Raw genomic sequence first — 20,224 nt, 5'->3', positions numbered from 1 at the left:
GACTACAATCTCAATTTTTAAGCCAAAGGAAAAGATCTAATCTACTACTATCTCCCTTCAAAAGCAGTAGCCTTTATATCTCCAGTTGTTAAAAAACACAATTGATGCTACCATGAGAATGTCAATAGAAGAATAAAGTTGAGATTGGATAAAAGATTCAACTAGGTTACAGAAATTATAAGATGCTTGGTAAATTCAAATAAAGTTCTTTTATAATTCATTTATTTGGGAGGAAATCCAAACAAAGACTCTAAATCAAGCAAAGCATTTTTGCTGATATTTATTTATTCAAATTAAGTAATTCAAACAAATTGAGACACCCATTCTTAATAATACTAGAACCTTACTTTGGATTTATAAACCTTGAACCAACACCATGCAATGTCTACGTCTTTCAGATCACATTGATTAAGAACATACCACAGTGTGACCAGTGAAGGGCAACAAGGTTCATGAAAGGCCAAGAAAACAAGTCTTATGAGGAATGGCTGAGGGAAATGGGTTTGTTTAGTCTCGAGAAGACAAGGCTCATGGGGAACTTCACTGCTGTCTACAGTCACCTGAAAGGAGCCTGTAGTGGGGTGGCGGCCAATCTCTTCTACCACGCCTGCAGTGAGAGGACAAGAAGAAAATGGCCTTAAGCTGAAACAGGAGAGTTTCAGATTAGATATTAGAAAAAACTTTTTCTCTGTTAGGATGGTCAGGCCTTGGAATGGGTTGCCCATGAATGTGGTGGAGTCACCATCCCTGGAAGTGTTTCAGAGGCATCCAGATCTGGTACTGGGTGGTTTAGTGGTTTAGGGGTTACAGTGGTACTGTTGGGTTGACAGCTGGACTTGATGATCTTAAAGGTCTCTTTCAACCTTGATGATTCTGTGATATTTTGTACTTACATTCTCATTTCTTGAAGGAAAAAAGTAACTTATGTAAATTGACTGTTGAGAGACTTTTCCCTACCATCCCTACTAACCATTCTTATTAGGCTGCAAGGTTTCTAACGTAAGTCAATTCTAAGCAATTTTTGATTCCTAAGAAGGTGCCCTCAATTTTTTCTGACACTGTTCAGTGAATTTTGTCTCTGTTTAGTCCCCAAAGTCATCAGCAGAAATTTTCTCTTTCATTCACTAGTAAAGAATTCAGGAAAGTGAAAAGTTGCACTTGTTACCACATACAGACATCAACTGGGATGGTAAACTCAAAATGTTTGGCAGTTTAAGATACACTGTAAGTTTTAAAAGCTAAATGGCTAAGAAAATCAGATAGAATAACGACATGAAATGTTACAGATGAGGTCCTGGAAACAAAGCAGTTTAAAACGAAATAAAATTACAAAAAAATAGGGAAGAGGGAAAATTCAAAACTTCAGTCCTAATACAACATTGCTATCCTTCCTCATGGAGGAGGCAGGACACAGACTGCCATTAGCAACAGGAACATACCTGGGGAACAGGGGAGAGAAACAAATTCATTTTCCTTATAACACTCCCTAAATGTTCTCCAAGACATGCCTGTTAGCAGTTTCATATCAATCTCAATGACAAGCTTGCTAGCACACTAGCACATCCAAATTCAACACTGCATCTCAGCAGGAAGAAATCTATCTTCCTCCATGTAGCTAAGCTTCTCTCTTCTTCAGGAGAGGCAGATAAGTTTCTCACTACTTTCTGTATAATTCTGCAAATATTCCAGCAGTCAGTGTTGCAAGATAATCCTACAATATGAATTATTGAATAGACAAATATTTAAAACTCTTTAGGAAAGGAAAAACTTCTATCCAAACTATTCTGAATAAACTTTTTATAATCTCTTTAAAGTTATCCTCAAATAGTTCCCCAACCAAGATGATTAAAGATCATTGGTACATTGTAAATCTTATTCTTTATGATATAAATTCCATTATAATTGCAACAACTTTTCCAGCCACAGTTTAGACATAGATTCCAATTATCCATTTGATTTTAATTTACACCTCATGGGCTAGATCATTTATCATGTTTCATGATAATGATCAGAAGGCACACGAAAGTGATTTCTGGAAGTAAAAAATTACCTATCAAATTAGAATAGCTTACATGATCCTGTCAACAAGTACTATGGGTAAGCATGAGGTAATTAAATTTACCATGTGCAGGAGTGTTTGATATGCTACTTGGTTTTCTAGAAGCCGCCAAAAAACCTAGGTTACTAAATTCAACGTATCAGCTTAGTTGCTTAAGTGCAGTAATTTAGTCCTTCATAACACATCAGGAATCATTACGCCACTAGAACAGCAACAGGTAGACAATATGCAGTGGGCTCAAGATCTAGACATGTATCTCTCATCATCTGGTATTATTGCTTCTTGCCGCCGAACCATCCATCATGTCCCTGAGACAGCTTGGAATGATAGCGCCGGACCTTCACATTACTGCTCCTTGAACTCTGTCTCATCCATCTTTTGCATCATTCCTCATTTGCAGCGAAGTATCATCTCCTTGCTGCAAAACTGAGTGTGAACCTGTAATGCCTTTTAACCTGCAGTGTCACTCTAATAGTAATTGATTTCATTTTATTGCAGAGACGGTGCTCAGTAAGACTGCATACAGCTGCTGAAGCTGGGAGATGGTCGGAACAGAGCTACAATGCAAGCATCTATGCATTTAGGAATATGACCCATTTCCAAGGAAATATTATTACATTTCCACAGCTAGCTATTTATAATGCATGTATATTTATCAATATATAAAATTGGTATAGTGATATATATGCAGTTTGTTTTCGTGCAGTTCATCTACAATTTAATAGGAAGATTCACTATAATGCAGCTGCAAATGAATGTCAGGGTGGCTTCATTTTGTATTTTTGATAAGTGATTCAGTATTAGAACATTGTTAGATTTTTAAATACATACTAAAGCACACAGACACACCTGCATTCAAAGAGCAACTTAAATTAACTCTACATTGATCATGGCGAGACTTCACCAGCATGATGACTTGTGTACCATAAACCACCCAAGACTAAGCGTTTTAATTCAGCTTCATCTGAATGCTGTTATAAAAGTTTAATAAATCAAAATGATCAAAATGCCCCCAGTGGCAGGTTGGGATTCAGTTTCCAATTCAAATTCCCTTTAATATATGGCTTCTCTGACATCCTGCATTTTCTGCCATCTATGTTGAATTCCAAATGCACTCCTTTTCATCATTACCATGCATCTACTCATCGGCACCCTTTTTAACAACTCTGCACAATACACAGAGATGTCAAACCTAGAGGGATTTTCCCTTCCCCCAAACTGGAAAATAATGGCAGGTAAGGGAACTTTGTCTACTCTTAAGTAAATATTTAAACTGCCCCGTTAACGTCAGTGGCATTTAAACTGAGAGAGACCATCCTGAGCTGCAGTATTCAAATGGAATATTTGATTTAAATAAATGTAGAGATAGACCAGATACTGGAAGGGAAATTATCCAAGTGAAATACAACACTGATGTGGTAGGGTAGTCTGGAGACATCTCTAATTAAGACGAGAAAAATCATATTACTGCAAATGATCTTCATGTCACTGTACTTGGATAAAATGCAGATATAAGGAACAAAGAACCCCCTTATTTCCTCCCTGAAGTGACATCTGCCAAAAGCTTTTTCTTCATCTCTTTTTTTCTTTTGCACTACCTCCCATCAAGCCTAAAGGCCAACAGGGATCTCACTATTCAAAGTGATTACATTTTAATTTCCCAAATGCTTTATTTGCTGTTTGGATTCACCAAAGTACTTTCACAATAAGATGGCACATGAGAAAATGAGAGGTATATGACAGCACCTAAGCAGCGAGACCTTACTCACACAATCAATCACTGACACTAAATCTGTGGTATCACCGGCAACACAATTTCGAGCCAGGCTTAGTGAAGCTGCACCATATCTTGGCTTTGCTGGATTAGGCAGAGCAAGGTGATGTTACCTGTAAGGAGGCTGATAATATCAGAGGCAGAAAACCCCTGAGGAACATTACCTAAAGTCAGCACTAAGCCTGATGGCACAGAGCTAACTCCTCTGCAAACATGAGCTGTTCGGCCAAGTTCATCACAGGTCACTACTTCCCTTTACAGAGTTCCCTACAGCTGTATTTTACTGCCAAGCGATGGCAAGGTCTCCACAAGACCTGACAAGAACAAGTAGTAGTCCACAGCCTGGCAAGTGGGGAAAGGCCCTTTTCTGAAGATTTACTTTGAAAGCACATTCCTGTCTGAATATTTATGTAACACGGTCAAAGATGACCATCAGAAAACCAACCAGGCCTGCTATAAGTTCATTCCTGGCCACAAAATAGTGTCACACCTAATAATTAGGAAAGACACATGAAAAACTATCTGTAGTTCTAGACATGATTAGATGCATAGAAATGTATCAGCTTCATATATAGAAAAAGCAGTCCACAGAAAGAAATAAAAATAATCCATACAAACAAACATTGATTTGGCTAGTTATCAGCATCCCCAGCCTTCCTCCTCTTTTTTTTTCCTTTGTCGTGCTGGTTTCCACCCAGAGCCTGTGAAAAGAGTCCCTGTCATGCTTCTTGTCACTGAGAAATGAGAACAGGAGAGAGGACTTCCACAGAGTTTGTTATCTTATGTGCCTTCACACAGGTAGCCTTGCAAAAAACACAATAGGAACTGCTAGCTGCTTGGACTCAGGAATCAAAGGACCACACAGCATCAACATCCATCACAGATGTCAGGAAAAAGTATATATCAGGCAATGAAACCCATAAATAGACAACATCCCTTGCACCAAATAAGTCAACTAGTTAATTATGAATCTCTTTTGTTTCTGTATGCTTATGAATGAGAAACTAAGGCTCAACACTAATGTCCAGGCCAAGAGGTATTGTCTTTTACACAAAAGATGTCTGGACCACAGACCCTTGGGAGGGTAAAATTCTATGTCAACAAAGAATTTTCTCTGATACTCTGCCCCACTAGATATTGGGGCAGGACACGGAGCTACAGGACTTTAGCTTTTGCTCTGGTCCAGATCAATCACCTTAAAGTTCAGACAATACACTAAGAATATGCATATCAGCACTGAAATTGCTATCTTTTGTCTAATGAGAATATTAATTTTGTCTATGTCAAGCAGTACAAAACTAATGTCTTATGAAATAAAAGCAAACCATGTGCTTTATCCTAAACTTTTTAGATCTTCCTGAAGAACACAATAGAACTACAATAAAGCATCAGCTCGCATTAGAAAGACTTCAAGAGGATCATAAGGAGATAAAAACTCTCTCCACTACAGCTAAGACAACACTGCAGTGAAGCAATCAGCTAAGCAAGAGTCATCACACCAAAGAGGAGATTAACCTTTGTCCAAAATGCAAAGTTTTACTTCTAGCGATAGCACCAATATGATTTAAAAAGTCATACAAATGTGAAAACATTTCAAAATTAAAGAACCTTGCTCCTCCCTTGAAAAAAGTAAACAATCAAACTGACTGCTACAAAGCATTGAAACGTGTCATGTTTAACATGTCCATTAATATCTGGATGATGGGGCATCACCCTCAGCAAGTTTGCTGATGACACCAACTGGGAGGAATGGCTGATAATGTCAGAAGGTCATGCTGCCATCCAGAAGGATCTCAACTGTCTTGAGACATGGGCTGACAAGAGCCTCAAAATTCAGCAAGGATAAGTGCAAAGCCCTGTATTTGGGAAGGAACAAGCTCAGGCATCACTATATTTTGGGGGCCACACAGCTGGAAAACAGCTTGGCAGAAAAAGACCTGAGGGTCCTGGAGGACAGCTGATCATGAGCAAGCAATGTAATCCGGTGGCAAAAAAAAGGTCAATGGTATCCTGGGCTGCACTAGACAAAGTTTTGCCAGCAGGCTGAAAGAGGTCATCTACCCAGCACCTGGAGTGCTATATCCAGTAATGAGTTCCTCAGTGCAAGGGAGAAATGGAAATTCCACTGGAGAAAATCCAATGAAGAGACATCTAAAGATGATAAAGGGACCAGAGCACCTCTCGTGAGGAAAAAGCTGAGGCACCTGGGACTGGTCAGCCTGGAGATGAGAAGGCTCAGGGGATCTTACTAATGTGTAAAAACACCTGAAGGGACGGTGGAGAGGATGGAGCCAGGTCTTTTTCAGTGGGGCCCAGTTACAGGACAGGAAGCAATGGGCACAAACTGAAATACAGGAGGGTCCCTCTGAACATCAGAAAACACTAACTTTACTGTGAAGGTGCCCAAGAAGTGGCACAGATTGCCCACAGAGGCTGCACAGTCGCCATCCTGGAGGATATTCAGAAGCCATCTGGACATGTGTTCTTAGGCAAATGGTCCTAGGTGGTTCTGCTTGAGCAGGGATGTTTAGAACAGAGGACCTCCAGAAATGCCTTTCAATCTCAGCCATTCTGTGACTGCCATTTCAAATGTAAATCTGTGCAGCCAAGATTGCTCAACACTGAATGATAGAAATTATCTTATTCAAAATAGTCTGCATTTCTATTACCTTCTGTAAATCTAAGTCTTGTTGGCTTCTTTGAAAAAAAACTGTTTTCTCCTGCTTCTCCAGACAAAACAACTTTCCCACGCTTCCTAAAGAAAATGAGCAATGCACCCATTAATTACATAAACCAGAGACAAATGTTGCCTGAGCAAAGGTGATGAGCGGAGTTACTTTCTCTCTGAGTGAAGAAGAGCAGAAAGTGTTGCCTGAGCAGAAAGTGAGGTTGCTGTTCTTTCTGATACGTAGATGCATGAAGAAATTGAGGCTCCTATTTGGCTCAATTTATTCATTATGAACATAAACTTTCTGAGGTATTTTCCTATATTCTGGTTTCATTCTTGTTATGTAAAGGAGGCAGGATTTGACTTCGGGGTGACAGCCCCTCTTTACCTGCCGTAAGAAACAGAAGATTGAAAACAGGAAGATTCCCTTGTTAAACCTGCTTAAAGAGGATAAGATCTTAATACAGTAGAGAAATTAAAACCAGAGAATGCCACAAAAAAGATCAAGTTAATTGGATCCTGGACTCTCTGAAGGATGCTTATAGCTAAATATACACCCCAAATACAACTTGTTTTATTAGCAAGGTTTAGAAAAACTACAGAAAATACTTTCATTATTTTTCCAACGCTGCAAAGTAATTAAGACATTGTCATCTGCTCTTCCTACGCAGATACAGCCATGAGAGAATAAGGCTACAACTAATGAGAAAACTTAGAATATAAAGTACTTTTGAAGGTGAGCTGAGGGACTGGAGATTTCACCTTTTTTTCCAGACACAACAAGTACTACTGAAATTTGGAAAGTGAATGTTGGTCCGTAGCTTTCTCAGACGGAAATACTTTAGAGTTTTCTTATAAGAGAAAAAAGTAATGCTCCCAAGAGAAGTACTTGCCAGGAGCAAACTGCATCTTCCCGGTGTTCTAGCATCTTGGGGAACCAGCCAAAATGCTGGCTTTCCTATATTAAATCCCTTAAGGATGTCAGATGAGAAAGGCAGAAAAATCACTGCCAGGCTTGCATAACAAGAACTGCTCTGGATGACAAACTAGGTCCAGTAAGGCAAATAAAGAAGAACATAATCACAAACCCCATCAAAACTTGAATCTGATGACTTAGAGGAGAGACTGCTTGCCACGTCAAATCAAATACAAGAAACAATCATATTCATAAACTCATACAAACAGGTCAGTTCACCAGAACTTATGATTTCTGGAAGAACAGTCAGAAGACAGTAGAGGAAAACTGCCTTTTCTGCTGTTAAACTGGATTTACCAGGCACATGAAGACGATTACATATTGGAACCATAAATCAAGGTGTAGAACTCCCCTGCTTAACATCATCACAGAAGACCTGTTTGGGTTGGACAGATAAATGTTAAAAAGAAAAAAAATCACTTAGCAAAACCATAAAAAATAGCAATTTATGACTCAAATAAAACTTACAAATTTATCAGTAGAATCAGTAGAATAAAATAGAATTATTTACAGGTTATTAACAAATATTGCATTTATTCATACATTTTGAGGTTTTTTCCCATTATTTTTCTACCTTGCCTTTAACACTAACAAACATTTTCTTCCAACTCATCTGTGTAAGATCCACTATGTAAAATAAAATGCAGCACATTTCCTACTGATTTTACAGCATTTAATTTTATAATATCAAGTCTCATACAATTAGTTTGCTAACAATGTGTAGCATTTAAAGGAAAACAAACTTGGGAAAGCATACAAACACTGTACACAAAGAGAAATTTGTTATCATATCATTTAAGAGAGTGGTTTGCTCTTTTCTTTTTCTTTTTTTTTTTGACAATCAGAGTAACAAACTGCTATTCCATGAAAATAAATAAAAAAATTAAAAAAAAAAAAAAAAAAAAAGAGACTTACCACCTGTATCTTTCAGCCAAAGAAAATGTTTAATTTATTCATGGTCCCTGCAGGACTGCTCAAGAGTAAGACATTCCAAATGAGGACAAAGTGAATTTGGATTATTTGATTATTTACAAAGTTTTGCTAACTAACCACATCAGAATGCAACATCAATTGCAAGCCCATCTGAGAGCCACTTCTAACATGTCATGTCAACTAAGAAGTTGATCACAGTTGCCGTGATGGACTTTATTTGGTTTCTTGATGCACAAGATAACTTTTCTGGCACATACTGCGAACTACAGAGAAATACTCCAGTACATTTTTAAGAGATCTGAACAATGAAACTATACAAGTATGATTACAGGGCAAAATTCTTTACTGATTAAAGATCAGGACATTTGATACTGTAGTTTGGAAAGTCTACACAATTTTATACATCAAGTACACCCATGAGCAGGGGCACAGATGATCTCTTTGGAAATGTAATTTCTACAAGCCCACATTAAGTAGCAAAGAGAGCAGAAAGACTATGAGATCACAATACACTTGTTCTCAAAACCAAGTAAGAAGTAAGCAAAAAGAAAGAAACTGTCAGTGTCTTCCTGTTCACACTTACTTTCCTATCACAAATACTGTTCCTCCCTCCCAGCCTCTCCTTCAAGTTCCAGTGCAGACAACCCTAAAGATTTCAAGAAACTCCCTTCCCAGAAACTGCCAATTTACCAGCTAACAAGGGAAGACATAAATAGATAATTAATCAGATGGACCTATTCAGGAGGGTAAGTCAAATAACAGTAATAAACAGCACCAAATTTCCTGTAAAAGGAAGGAGAAAGGGAGAACTCCTTTTTCATGTCTCCAAGAACAATAGCAATGCCATAGAAACCATGTAAAAAAGAAATCAATACAATGCAGCCACTGAGCTGGGAGTTGAAGACCAGCTCTAAGCAAAGGTGAGACATTAAATCATTGATGGAACTACTTTTGGTAAAAATCTCATAATTGAATTACAAATCCTATCCTAGTTCAATTCTTCTTTAAAAAAATAATCAGAGTAATTGAGTTATTCCTTTCAGGGTCTTTAAATGTATACCATCCCTCCCAGGTAACTAAATTTGTAAAAGAGTTTAGAACTCCACTAAAAGAAATTCTTCTGTTAAAGCTCAAAATGAAATAGTGATGTTTCAAAATAATGTACATTATAACGGGAAATTTTCATTACCAAGACTAATATATAGTCTGCTGATTAGGAAAGTATCAGATGCCTCTACATCTACATTATGGTACCACATGTCTGTATAGGTGTAGGATATGTAAGCATCTTGGCTACGCATCTAAACACCAAGGTTTTGAGTTACTGGGCAACAACTCCTGTTCCTCATCCCTTGCCCTCTAGTAACCAGTGTTGTCTATAAAGCTTGGCTTCCACAAACCAAAGGCCTTATCGTTACTCAAAATTATCTGGAAGCGATACTAAAGCCATGACAAAGTAAATTGTGTTTCATCGTTTTTTTTCCCCTTCTCTGGCTGTGAGAACACACAGATCAATACTCTTCAGCATGAGAATTCTGCAGCAAAATTTTCATTTGTTACAAACAGCAACAAAAGGCCCCCAAGCATGCTCTGTCACTTCCAGTTTAGAAGGAAATGCACTAATAAACTCTTCCCCCTGGGTCATCTTTGACAATGGGCAATACTATGCCAGCTCTTATTAAAGGCAATTCATATCAGTGGCCCAAAAATTTCCTTTAAAATTATCATCTTTTGTATCCATGTAGCAGGATGTCAGCTTTAAAGTGCCACTGAGATATAGGACCTGTCATTATGGTTAATTTTCAGTACAGTTTTAACACCAGGGTAGCTGATCCCTGAGGGTATGGGTATGCTTTTTTGGCTAACAAGATTTATTTAGTGGTTATCCAGACAAACAAGAAAATGTATTACTGTATATTGCTTTTCAAATACAAGAGCAAGCAATAAATCCTAGTATGAGATGTATATCTTTGTTCTCTACCATGTTGTCAAATAGATGAAAATATTTTTGGAAGGTTAATATTTTAGTTTATATATATATGTATATTTAGTTCTTGGACTTCCAATCCAAAAAACATACAGAAAGTAAAATTACCCTTAAAATACAAACCTATATAGCTGTTATATATATAGATCTAGATATCACATTTATGTTTTAAGCCATAAATATAGTATTATCTCTGGAATTACCTATGTTTTCCAGTATGACAATATGATGCAATTAAAAAGAGGGTACTATGACATTTTATATTCTTACCCCTTTTTTTGAGAGAAATAGTATTCTAAACACCATTGCTCTATTATTCTAGAAAAAATAGAAAACTTCATTTATTGGATAAATACATTGATTTGCCTTGCATTTCTAAGAACAAAAGTCTGTTTTCATGCTGCAACAGAACTTATTTCATTTTATTAGGATGAAGACCATCTTGCAGTTTACTAGAAAAATGGTACATCTAACAGAATAAAAAAGCTCTTAACATATTGTCTAAATCTTTGTATGGTCAGCAAAGACTATTTTTGTTGATGTTATATAGAAGGCATAAAACCTCAATCAACTGATCTCCAAGGGAAAAGATCTCTGCCAGCAAATGCCAGATACCAAATATGTTGGAGCATCTCCTACACTACTTTTATTTCTATAAGCTGAGGACAAACTCACTTTCTCTGTTCCAGTTCCAGATGCAGTGTCTGATTCTCAGATGCTGAACTGACCAAACAGCCCATTGCTCGACCAATGAATCACAGAATCACAAAATCACAGAATATGCTGAGTTGGAAGAGACCAACAAGGACCAGCATCCAATCCTTAGCCCTGCACAGGACCATCCCCAAGATGCCACACACCATGTGCCTGAGAGTATTGTCCAAACACTTCCTGAGCTCTGACCAGTTTGGTGCCAACTTCCCTGGAGAGCCTGTTCCAGTGCTCCACCTCCTGGGTGAAGAACCTTTTTATAATATCCAGTCTAAACCTCCCCCGACACAACTTCAGGCCATTCCCTTGGATCCTGTCACTGGTCACTGCAGAGAAGAGATCAGTGCCTGCCCCTCCACTTCCCCTCACAACAAAGTTGTAACTGCAATGAGGTCTCCCCTCAGTCTCCTCTTCTCCAGGCTGAACAGACCAAGTGTCCTCAGCCACTCCTCAAACAAATCAAGCAGCAGCCTATTGTGTGTCTGACCCCTGCACTTACTGGGCCAAAACACTAGGCAGCAGCATCACAGACAGATTTTGTACACCACTTCTTTTTCCCAGTTAAAAAACATTAAGCCTTATCACAACTAAGAATGAAACAGGCAATTTTGCAGGTGACACACTTAGGTAAGGAGAGGTTCAATAGCTTATCCCAGGTCATACAGCACACATATTTGTAAATTAAAACTGAACTCCTTTGCTCAACCATATCCTTTGCCAGGCAATATTACATACTTCCAGAACATAAAATGCATAAATACAGAAATCACTAACCTAAATCGCACCATACACAAGGTATGGTTGCTCCTGAATGAATTGCAACAACAACAACAACAACAAAAACATCTCAAGTGGAAAAAGCAAGTTTTTTATATTTTTTCCTCCTACTTTTGTATTGGAAATCATCACAGATCATCTCCAAAATGCTTCCAGTACTCAGGTAGGTGAAAGTTTACAACTCTTTCTATACACCTGTCTCCCAGGTAACAGAAAGATGTATTATTTGCTCTAGACTACTGGTCTGATCAAAGCAACAGATTTTAAAAGGGAATGGCAACTAAATATAGTGGAATCTCAGACCTGTAAAATTATTTATTAAAAGTTAAGCAGTTTGCACCTTAAGTTCAACAAATAACATCCACAGAAAACCAGGCAGGAACATTATACTCAATGCTATACAGGAACAGGGTTTTACACAGATATATTCTGTAGAAAGCAATTGTAAGAAGCTTTGTAAATCACTCTTTCATTTTATGACAACTTCACAGGGCTTTGTACGATCATTTCAGATCAAGGCATACGTAGGCTAGATAAAAAGTGTAAGTCGAAAGCATTGGTATTAGGAGCATTCAACTGGATAAAAGGAAAGCAATTAAAACTTTACCTCGAACAATAAGTTGAGCAAAATTTGACACTCCAGACCCTCTCTCCGATTGAGTTACACAGCGATATAAGTCCTGGTCAGTTTTTGTCACCTCTTGTAACTTAAAGGTAGCAGCAAATCTTCTATGATTGATATTTTTAGTCTGAGCAACTGGAATATCTTCCCCGTTTCTTCTCTGAAAATAAGAACAACCAAGGCAAAGTTATAAGAATATAAAAGACATTTCATTATCATCATACAAAGCATATAGACAAAACAAAACCTTAAATGTATTCAGCCCATGCTGCATTTCCATGGTAGAAAAGCTTGCTACTGAGGTCCTATCAAGAAAAAAGCAGTACTCAAAAGCATTTCAGAATCAGACTTGAGGGTGAAAAGCATTCCCAGGATTTTGCACTGGCACAAAACGTGACCACAACTCAACTGCCACTGCCTCATAGCTTTAATCATCCTAGGGTGCCCAGCAGTAGCAGTTGTACTTCTAAGAAAATTCATTCAACTTTAAACAGATATGTAACAGACACACCAGGTATATTGTAAGAAGTATTTAAACAAACCTGGCATTGAGGGATTTCACAGGTTTTCAACAGCTTTTCCAGCAACCAACCAATGTTTCCTTTTTAATGCTACTTTTTATCTGTCCAAGTTCAATACCTTCTAAAATTTTACCTTTGTTATACTAAGCAGCACTTATCCATCTAAAGCTAGTTGAAATTAAAGGTGTAGGGCAGGAAGCTGAAAGAGGAATAACACAGATCTCATTTAAAGGAAGGAGCTTAAAGAGTTCTTAAAAAATCATAGCTACCACAAATCATTGAAAAATTTAATCTGTGTGGAGCTGGGGGGCAGGGTGAGAAGTCAGTAAGGTAGAAACAGTCTGAGCTCTTGTGGGATCCTTTTTTCTTGTAACCATTCACATTAAATGCTCAATTTTGATTTCAATAGAAAGACTCTCCACCAAAAGTCAGCATTAAAAACAACCCCAGAAATACACACCAAATGAACAAGCGATGTCACTGCTCTCTCCCAGGGATCAATTGCATGTTATTCCCTGATCAGGATACAGTTTCTGATCACCCAGCATTGTTCAATCCCTAGAAAGCTGCCAGCATTTGCTTATAACCACCCATTCTGCTTGATAACATAGCAAAATGTGACCTTTGTGGACATTTTTAGCTCTAATCAACCCCTGGAATGAGAAACTTCATTGAGGTCTTAAACTCCAAGCTTTCTAACACCAGAAGTGCTACTGCTGAGCCCCAGAATTTAATAACCTAAAAGCCTGGGGCAAAACACAAAGGGGAGAAAAAGGAGATGAGTTAATGCTGCATGTGTATATCAGCTGGTCTCCTGTCACAAAACTTCATAGTACTCAAACACTTCATTTTACATCTACCTTTTGTCATTTTAGCATCTTAGGTTAGTCACTCTAAACGGTTTTGTGATAATTAGCCAGGGTTTCAGCACCACTTCAAACTCACCAAAACAAGCATTAATTTTAACTATTAATATGTTTAAACAGATGAATTTTATTTATACCAACCAGGCAGATTTCAGTCACTCTTATTTCACTACAAAGACCATGCCATTGCCTTTACCAACAACAGGTTTATTGGTGTGACTTCCTTACTTCAAGAAGACATGATCTAGCTTCCCTGAGGAAAAACAAGGAGTGACTCCCCAAGGATAAGCTCTGTTTGCAGGGCTGGGACAGAAAGAACAACGAGATATCAAGCATGAAAACAGATCTCCAAAACAAAATGACATGAGACACTTCCAAAAGCTTCTCTCATTGCTTCTCCCTAAAACTGCCATCCTCCCCTAACCAACACAAGGATGCTTATCACAGGGATGGTTTCTGACTGCTTGTTCGCAGGGCAAAACCAATGGATGCTGGGCATTTAGACACCTGGACTAAGAGCAGTGCAGCTGAGTCACTCAGTGACAGACCCAGGCTCCCTCTTCAGCTCTGTGAGTATCTGATTCCGATTAAGGAGAATTAAGGAAGTTTGCTATGCCTGCGAAGACCTCTATGAATGATAGGCCTTACCTAACTTCAGGGATGACTGAAATTATTAAATTCCAATATCACACAAATGAGGGATGATGTTAAAGGCTTTATTTCAGTGTTGCTTAAACAATAGTAAAATTATTTTGTGGGACATGCACCTTCTGCTCTGGCTAGCTGGCTTCTCCTGACAGCAAAAGTTAAATCCGAAAGTAGGATTTTCAAGCTATGTTTCCCTCACGTCAGTATCAATCAAAGGTTTGAACTAACTGGAACAATAACTTAAAATAAACCTTGCATCTAGTGCCTTGAAGTACCCAATATAAATAAATCTCATGGTACTTTCTTCCTCTCATGCTTGTCCGTGTCCTCACGGCCTTGCCACCCCATAGCCAGCTGGGAAATGGACGCCAAGCTCCCGCACTGGACACAAACTTGCAATATGATTGTCCAAATGACCAACCAGCATATAATAAACTGAATGTGTACCTTTAAAACTTATATGATAGCAGACTTGACAAGTAACCTATGTAATGCAGTCATTCTTGCTCTGTTATGAAGGGAAAAATAAATATTAGTTTTCTAAAACAAAGGACTCTTGTTCAATAATCTCTTTAAACTGGAATGCCAAGCGCTTAGTCTGCATCAGAGGAGCACATCGAAGCTTGCTATACAAAATAATTTACACTCTGAAGCTCAGAACTTGCTTACTTAAGCTCATCTGCGGGCTTCATGTTGAGAAACAAAGTGAATTGGGCTTCTACTTAAAATATGAATGCACTTTCAGAGAAATTAATCAAAATAAATGTAACAAGCTTCACAGATCTAGATCAACAACACCCAGGATTTTCTTTTCTATTTACATCAGTGATTTCCTACCATGTTATCCTACAAGGCTTGAAGCAGTTGCTCTAATTTTTCTGTATTAGAATTTGTTTCTTGGTAATCCAACTGCACAGCTACATTTTCAAAGTCTTTCTTCATGCACAGCTTATCCATTAAAATATTTTTCCATCATTAAAATGATGAAAAGTTCAAACAGAAAAGAGTTCACATCTAAAACTGAATGTTAAAGAAAATACCCTCCATTCATTTCAGTATATATCCCTTACACTGGTAAGCCATTAGCCAGTCAGAGTTCAGATGCACTGTCACGATCTCTTAATTAAATTCTTCTTTTTAATGTCAGGGCATTACTACTGATGTTAAAGAAGAAGGAAGAAAGGCAGCAGTGCTCTCTGCTTATTAAGGGTTCCTGGTACATACTGTTTCAATTTATGTCCTGCTCACACTGAACAGAGCTTGAAAACGCTGCTCAATTAGGTTTTAAAAATTCAATTTAAAATTAATGTAGAGTTATACTAATAGGTAATGGCTGTACCCTGTGTGATCCTTGGTTCCTCCAGTCCCTTGCTGTCTGATTTGATAACCCTGAATTGCTCATTTAGGAGAGGTCACCACCAGGCAGTTCTCTTCCTTTTGTGAAAATAACTGGGCTTCACAAAGAACTACTCTCTATAAACACTTGATTAAAAGAAATACAAGCCTGTGAAAAAAAAACTCCTTAATTCTGGCATTTCAGACATTTAAAATTCCAATCCTACATAAATCTCTCTGACCTCAAGGTTATGTTTAATTTGATAGGAGCATGATTTTATTAAAAATTTTTCAGGCAATGAAATTAGATCATCTATATTTTAAATAAAGTCAACAGCAAAGTCTACACAGCTTAAAAAAATCTTATGTGAATTAACAATTAGTCTTAAACACCTCTCTTCTGTCTCACAACAGAAATCAAGCTTTTAATATATATGAAATGAAATTTAAGTGCATCTTTTTAGAACCTGAGTGAAACCAGAAGAATCTAAACCCCAACACCTTATTTAAGTGCATTTTTAATGATCTTATAGAAATTTAAAACTTACCGGCATTTCTCCCTCAACTTTTTGAGTTGAAAAGTAGTGAGTTTTGCTTTTTTGTTTAAACAGCAATAACATACCTTTCCACAGCAACGTTCCCTCTAAATTTTCCTGAACCCTTTTTTGTCACACCGGTGATTTTTATTAGCCTGGACAGTTCAACCTTACACATCCCCATCCCTTTCTTACTGTAAACACCTTAAAATAAGTCCACTCCACTGCTAATAATCACAGTCAACTCTGGTTGCCTTCTCAGGCTCTCGGCTGGATGCCAGGATGCCTCCAGAGATCAGAAGATGTCAACACTCTGGCTGCAGTGACACATGCGCTACTCTGGCAGCAGTGCCCTATCAGTGGCCCCCACTCACTATCTCCTCACCTTCCCTCCTGTGCTCATGCAGAAAACCGACCTGAAATAAAAAAACCTTCCTGAAAACACACTCCCTCCCCATATATTATCATCACCAAACAGATTAGCTTGTGATTGGATTCACTGCTCAGCCACCGGGAGTGGAGAAGAAGGCAAGTTACACGTGGTGAGCAGGGCTCAAGTCTGCAGTTTGTCTAAACAGCTTGATCCCCAAAGGTGCAATCGTAACTTCACCAGCAGCAGGAGGGCTGGAAGGATGCCCCCAGCAGCCAAGGGAATTAAATCTCTGCTGCCTCAAGGAAAGGGGAATTTGTAAATAACATGGTCCAAAACATTCTTGGGTTTACTCATTATGTAAGGGGAGAAATGTAATTTTTTGACAGGGGAAAAAAAAGAAAAAAAAAGAGGTTTGGCTGCGGATAGTTTGAATGCCAGCAATAATGTGCACTCTCTGCCAAAAGATGACTTTCAAAAAAATTAAAAAAAAAAAAGTGAGGGAAGTAAACAGAAATAACTATACTGTTTAAATTTTACTTACATGTAGCTGTCAGTCACTTTTCAGCACACACAGCATATGCTTTTACACCATTTAGAACACAATTTCCAAATAGAGAAGAATATAAAAGAATTCCTAAAATTATTTCTTTATTATTACTAATTTTATTTATTTTATTTTCTTCTTTTACACAAATGTCTCAATGTATTCTTGGTACTTGAGAACTTATTAACATATTAGAAATATAATAAAGTATGACATCTAGTTAGAGTAAGAAGCTATAAATAAAATTGTATTTTTATTTCTCCACAATAGGGCAAATTACCGAACAAGTGGGATTATTTTTCCAGTTTTATTTACAAATACACAATTTAAGCCTAAGAAATAATTTTTTTCAAGCAGATTATGAATTGGAACTACAGCTTAAATAATATGCCTAGATAGTCCTATCTTCTTAATTCACAAGAAAGTGAAATAGCAATTTATTGTGTTTGACTGATTTTTAAGAGGAAGCATGCAGTTAAACATTTAAGTAGGAAACTATTAAAACTTACTTCAACTTGCTGATCTACATGCACAGCAAACCAGAGTAAGATTCTACTTTTCAGTGAACTATGCATTCATTTATTAGAGGGAAAAGCCACACATCTTTTCCAATGCAAACATACACTGAAGATCATGAATAAATGTGGTAAGCCAAGTTTTATCCTGCCTGATGCACTGCAATACAGAAAGATCCATGATTACTTTAAATGTCTTGGTTACATGCACTGCTGCTACTCAAACTTGTCCACTTTGGAGCAGTTCAAATTTTTGTTGCGCTGCACTGACCCTCCTACTGAAGAAATCAAGGGCTCACATGAAATAATCTAATTGAGAGCCATCTGGCTCTTTAGAGGTGGCAATTCTAATTTATTTATTATAATAAAAGCCACCGGAGGCAAACTAGTAAAATTCGTACTACTGTGTCCCTGGCCTTTCCACTACACAAATAAAAACAACACTCACTTTCCCTGAATATTTTAAAGCCCCTCATTTTGAACCTAATCTAACACATGTCAAACATACAAAAAAAAAAAAATGTATGCTTTAACAAAAATAATAAAGAAGCTTTTCAGAAAGTTATAATTCTGGAATGCAGTGTTGTTGATTTAAAAAAAAAAAAAACAAACACCAACCAACCAACCACATAGTTCACAGAAATACAAATTCCAGACACAGTGATTGAAGATCTATATCACCTTCAGCAGTGCACATTGAACTACAGTATTTATCCTGCAGCAAAAAAATCTGATTAGAAGACAATAAAGGAAAAAAGTTGCAAAAATCCCCACTACTGAAGACCAACACGGCACCAGAGAGCTCCTCAAACACTTCTCAGTAGATAATTTTATCTTTTTCTAAAAGCAGCCAGGTATACCAGCTGCTCTTACTTTTTCTGTAATTCATTAAGTCCTGCAGCTATTTGAGGAAACTAAGGTCTGGGGTATTAGTCTTCCTACCACACATCACACCACCGAGGAGAAGACAACCCAAATGCAGGTGACAACAGACAAGTCACAGGACAGAATGGCCAAGGCAGTTGTAACACTATATGTTTTTATAAATATCACTTTAATTTCAGGTGTCTTATTTACATGGGGGTTTAAGTCTCCGTCTGGCTGTACTACCAGGACTACAAAGAGGGACCAAACTTCCACTGTAGCTGGTCTACCTGTAAAGTACAAAGTGGCAGGAGAGAAGGCAGCACCTGGAACACCAGGCGGTCACTGAGAAGCTGCACCCAGCACAACTGGGGCCACAGGTAGTGGTGCAGCCCCCAGCATCTCATGCTTCAGCAGCCACTGGACCCAGGGAAGACCTATGGGGATGACAGCCCCAAAGGCTGCCGTGTAAACTGAATTACTGGTAGCTATTCAGACCAGAGGACTTAGTTAACTGGGGCAGAATTGAATTAAGACAAGGAGGATTACAGTATTTCATGTTGCTGAAACCTAAGATGACCGGGCACCTAGGGGAAACTGCCATATTTATCCACGAAGCTGATAAATTGAGGCAGGAGAGAGGGAGAATGGTTCATTCGGGGTTAAATGACATAGATAGCATCAAAGGTGAATACAGAGTAAAAAGAAAAAAAAAGAGGGAAAAAACCCTACGTGAAACAAACAAGTTATGAATACTGTATTTTTTCACTGATGAATATTCTTTATAACTGTCTCTGAGTCAGTAGTGGTTGATACAGAGTCAAGTCATTTATGAGAAGTCATGATAGATCACTTCAAGGTAGCTTTTCATACATCTTTAGAAAAAAAAATATTTTGAAAACCAGATTTTCTATCACAGAACACAAAATCTATCACAAAATCTGATGAGGTGAAAGTGCAGGTAGAATAGACAAGTCACTGCAGAAGTATACATAATGCCTCCCTATTCTGTTGCTTGCTTTTAAAAACATCTTTTCTATAAATAAAAGCAACCAATACAAGAAAAATGAGGGAAGTGAAGTTTCTGTGCAATCCTTGAACGTAACAAAAAAAAAGAACGTGTATGCTGCTTGGCCATTGTCAGCAATCAAGATAAAGGTAAGATGATGGATACTTGAGTGGGATTTTACTGGCTAAAGAAAGAAGGTTTGGCATAAACAGTCCTTTTTGCTGTGCAAATTAGTACTTCCTTTGGGCAGATGATGCTGATCCAAAAAGTCTTCTGTCTCCCCAGAGGCTCCTCAGAGGTTCACCCACTGTTCCTGCCACCCAGGGAGAAGAGCAAAACCAGAGCCATAGGCCTTCTCTCCCCCCACAGCCTCCACACAACATCATAGCTTTAACTCCTCCTTACGGCAAGCAGGCCTGACTGACTTATTTCAGTTCAAAACCAAAAAGCATCAAACTTGACAGTTGACCAAAACCAAAAAGGGGATCAAAACTCACCGTCACAGT

General features: G+C 38.0%; 1 protein-coding gene across 14 annotated transcripts in view; it reads right to left on the bottom strand.

Annotated features, from left to right (window-relative positions):
- Nucleotides 1-20,224, bottom strand: part of PTPRK (protein tyrosine phosphatase receptor type K) — a 393,483-nt gene that overhangs the window by 188,200 nt on the left and 185,059 nt on the right. For all 14 annotated transcript variants that reach the window (XM_050315975.1, XM_050315961.1, XM_050315960.1 and 11 more), the window contains exon 6: nt 12,493-12,667. In XM_050315975.1, the coding sequence (XP_050171932.1) occupies nt 12,493-12,667 (175 nt within the window). The remainder of the gene's footprint in view (nt 1-12,492; nt 12,668-20,224) is intronic.

The sequence above is a fragment of the Myiozetetes cayanensis genome, unplaced genomic scaffold (genome assembly GCF_022539395.1).
Source record: "Myiozetetes cayanensis isolate MyiCay16 unplaced genomic scaffold, myiCay2020 scf2-11, whole genome shotgun sequence".
Lineage (NCBI taxonomy): Eukaryota > Metazoa > Chordata > Aves > Passeriformes > Tyrannidae > Myiozetetes > Myiozetetes cayanensis.
Note: the sequence above shows the minus strand (reverse complement) of the source record. Positions and strands in the feature narration are given on the sequence as shown.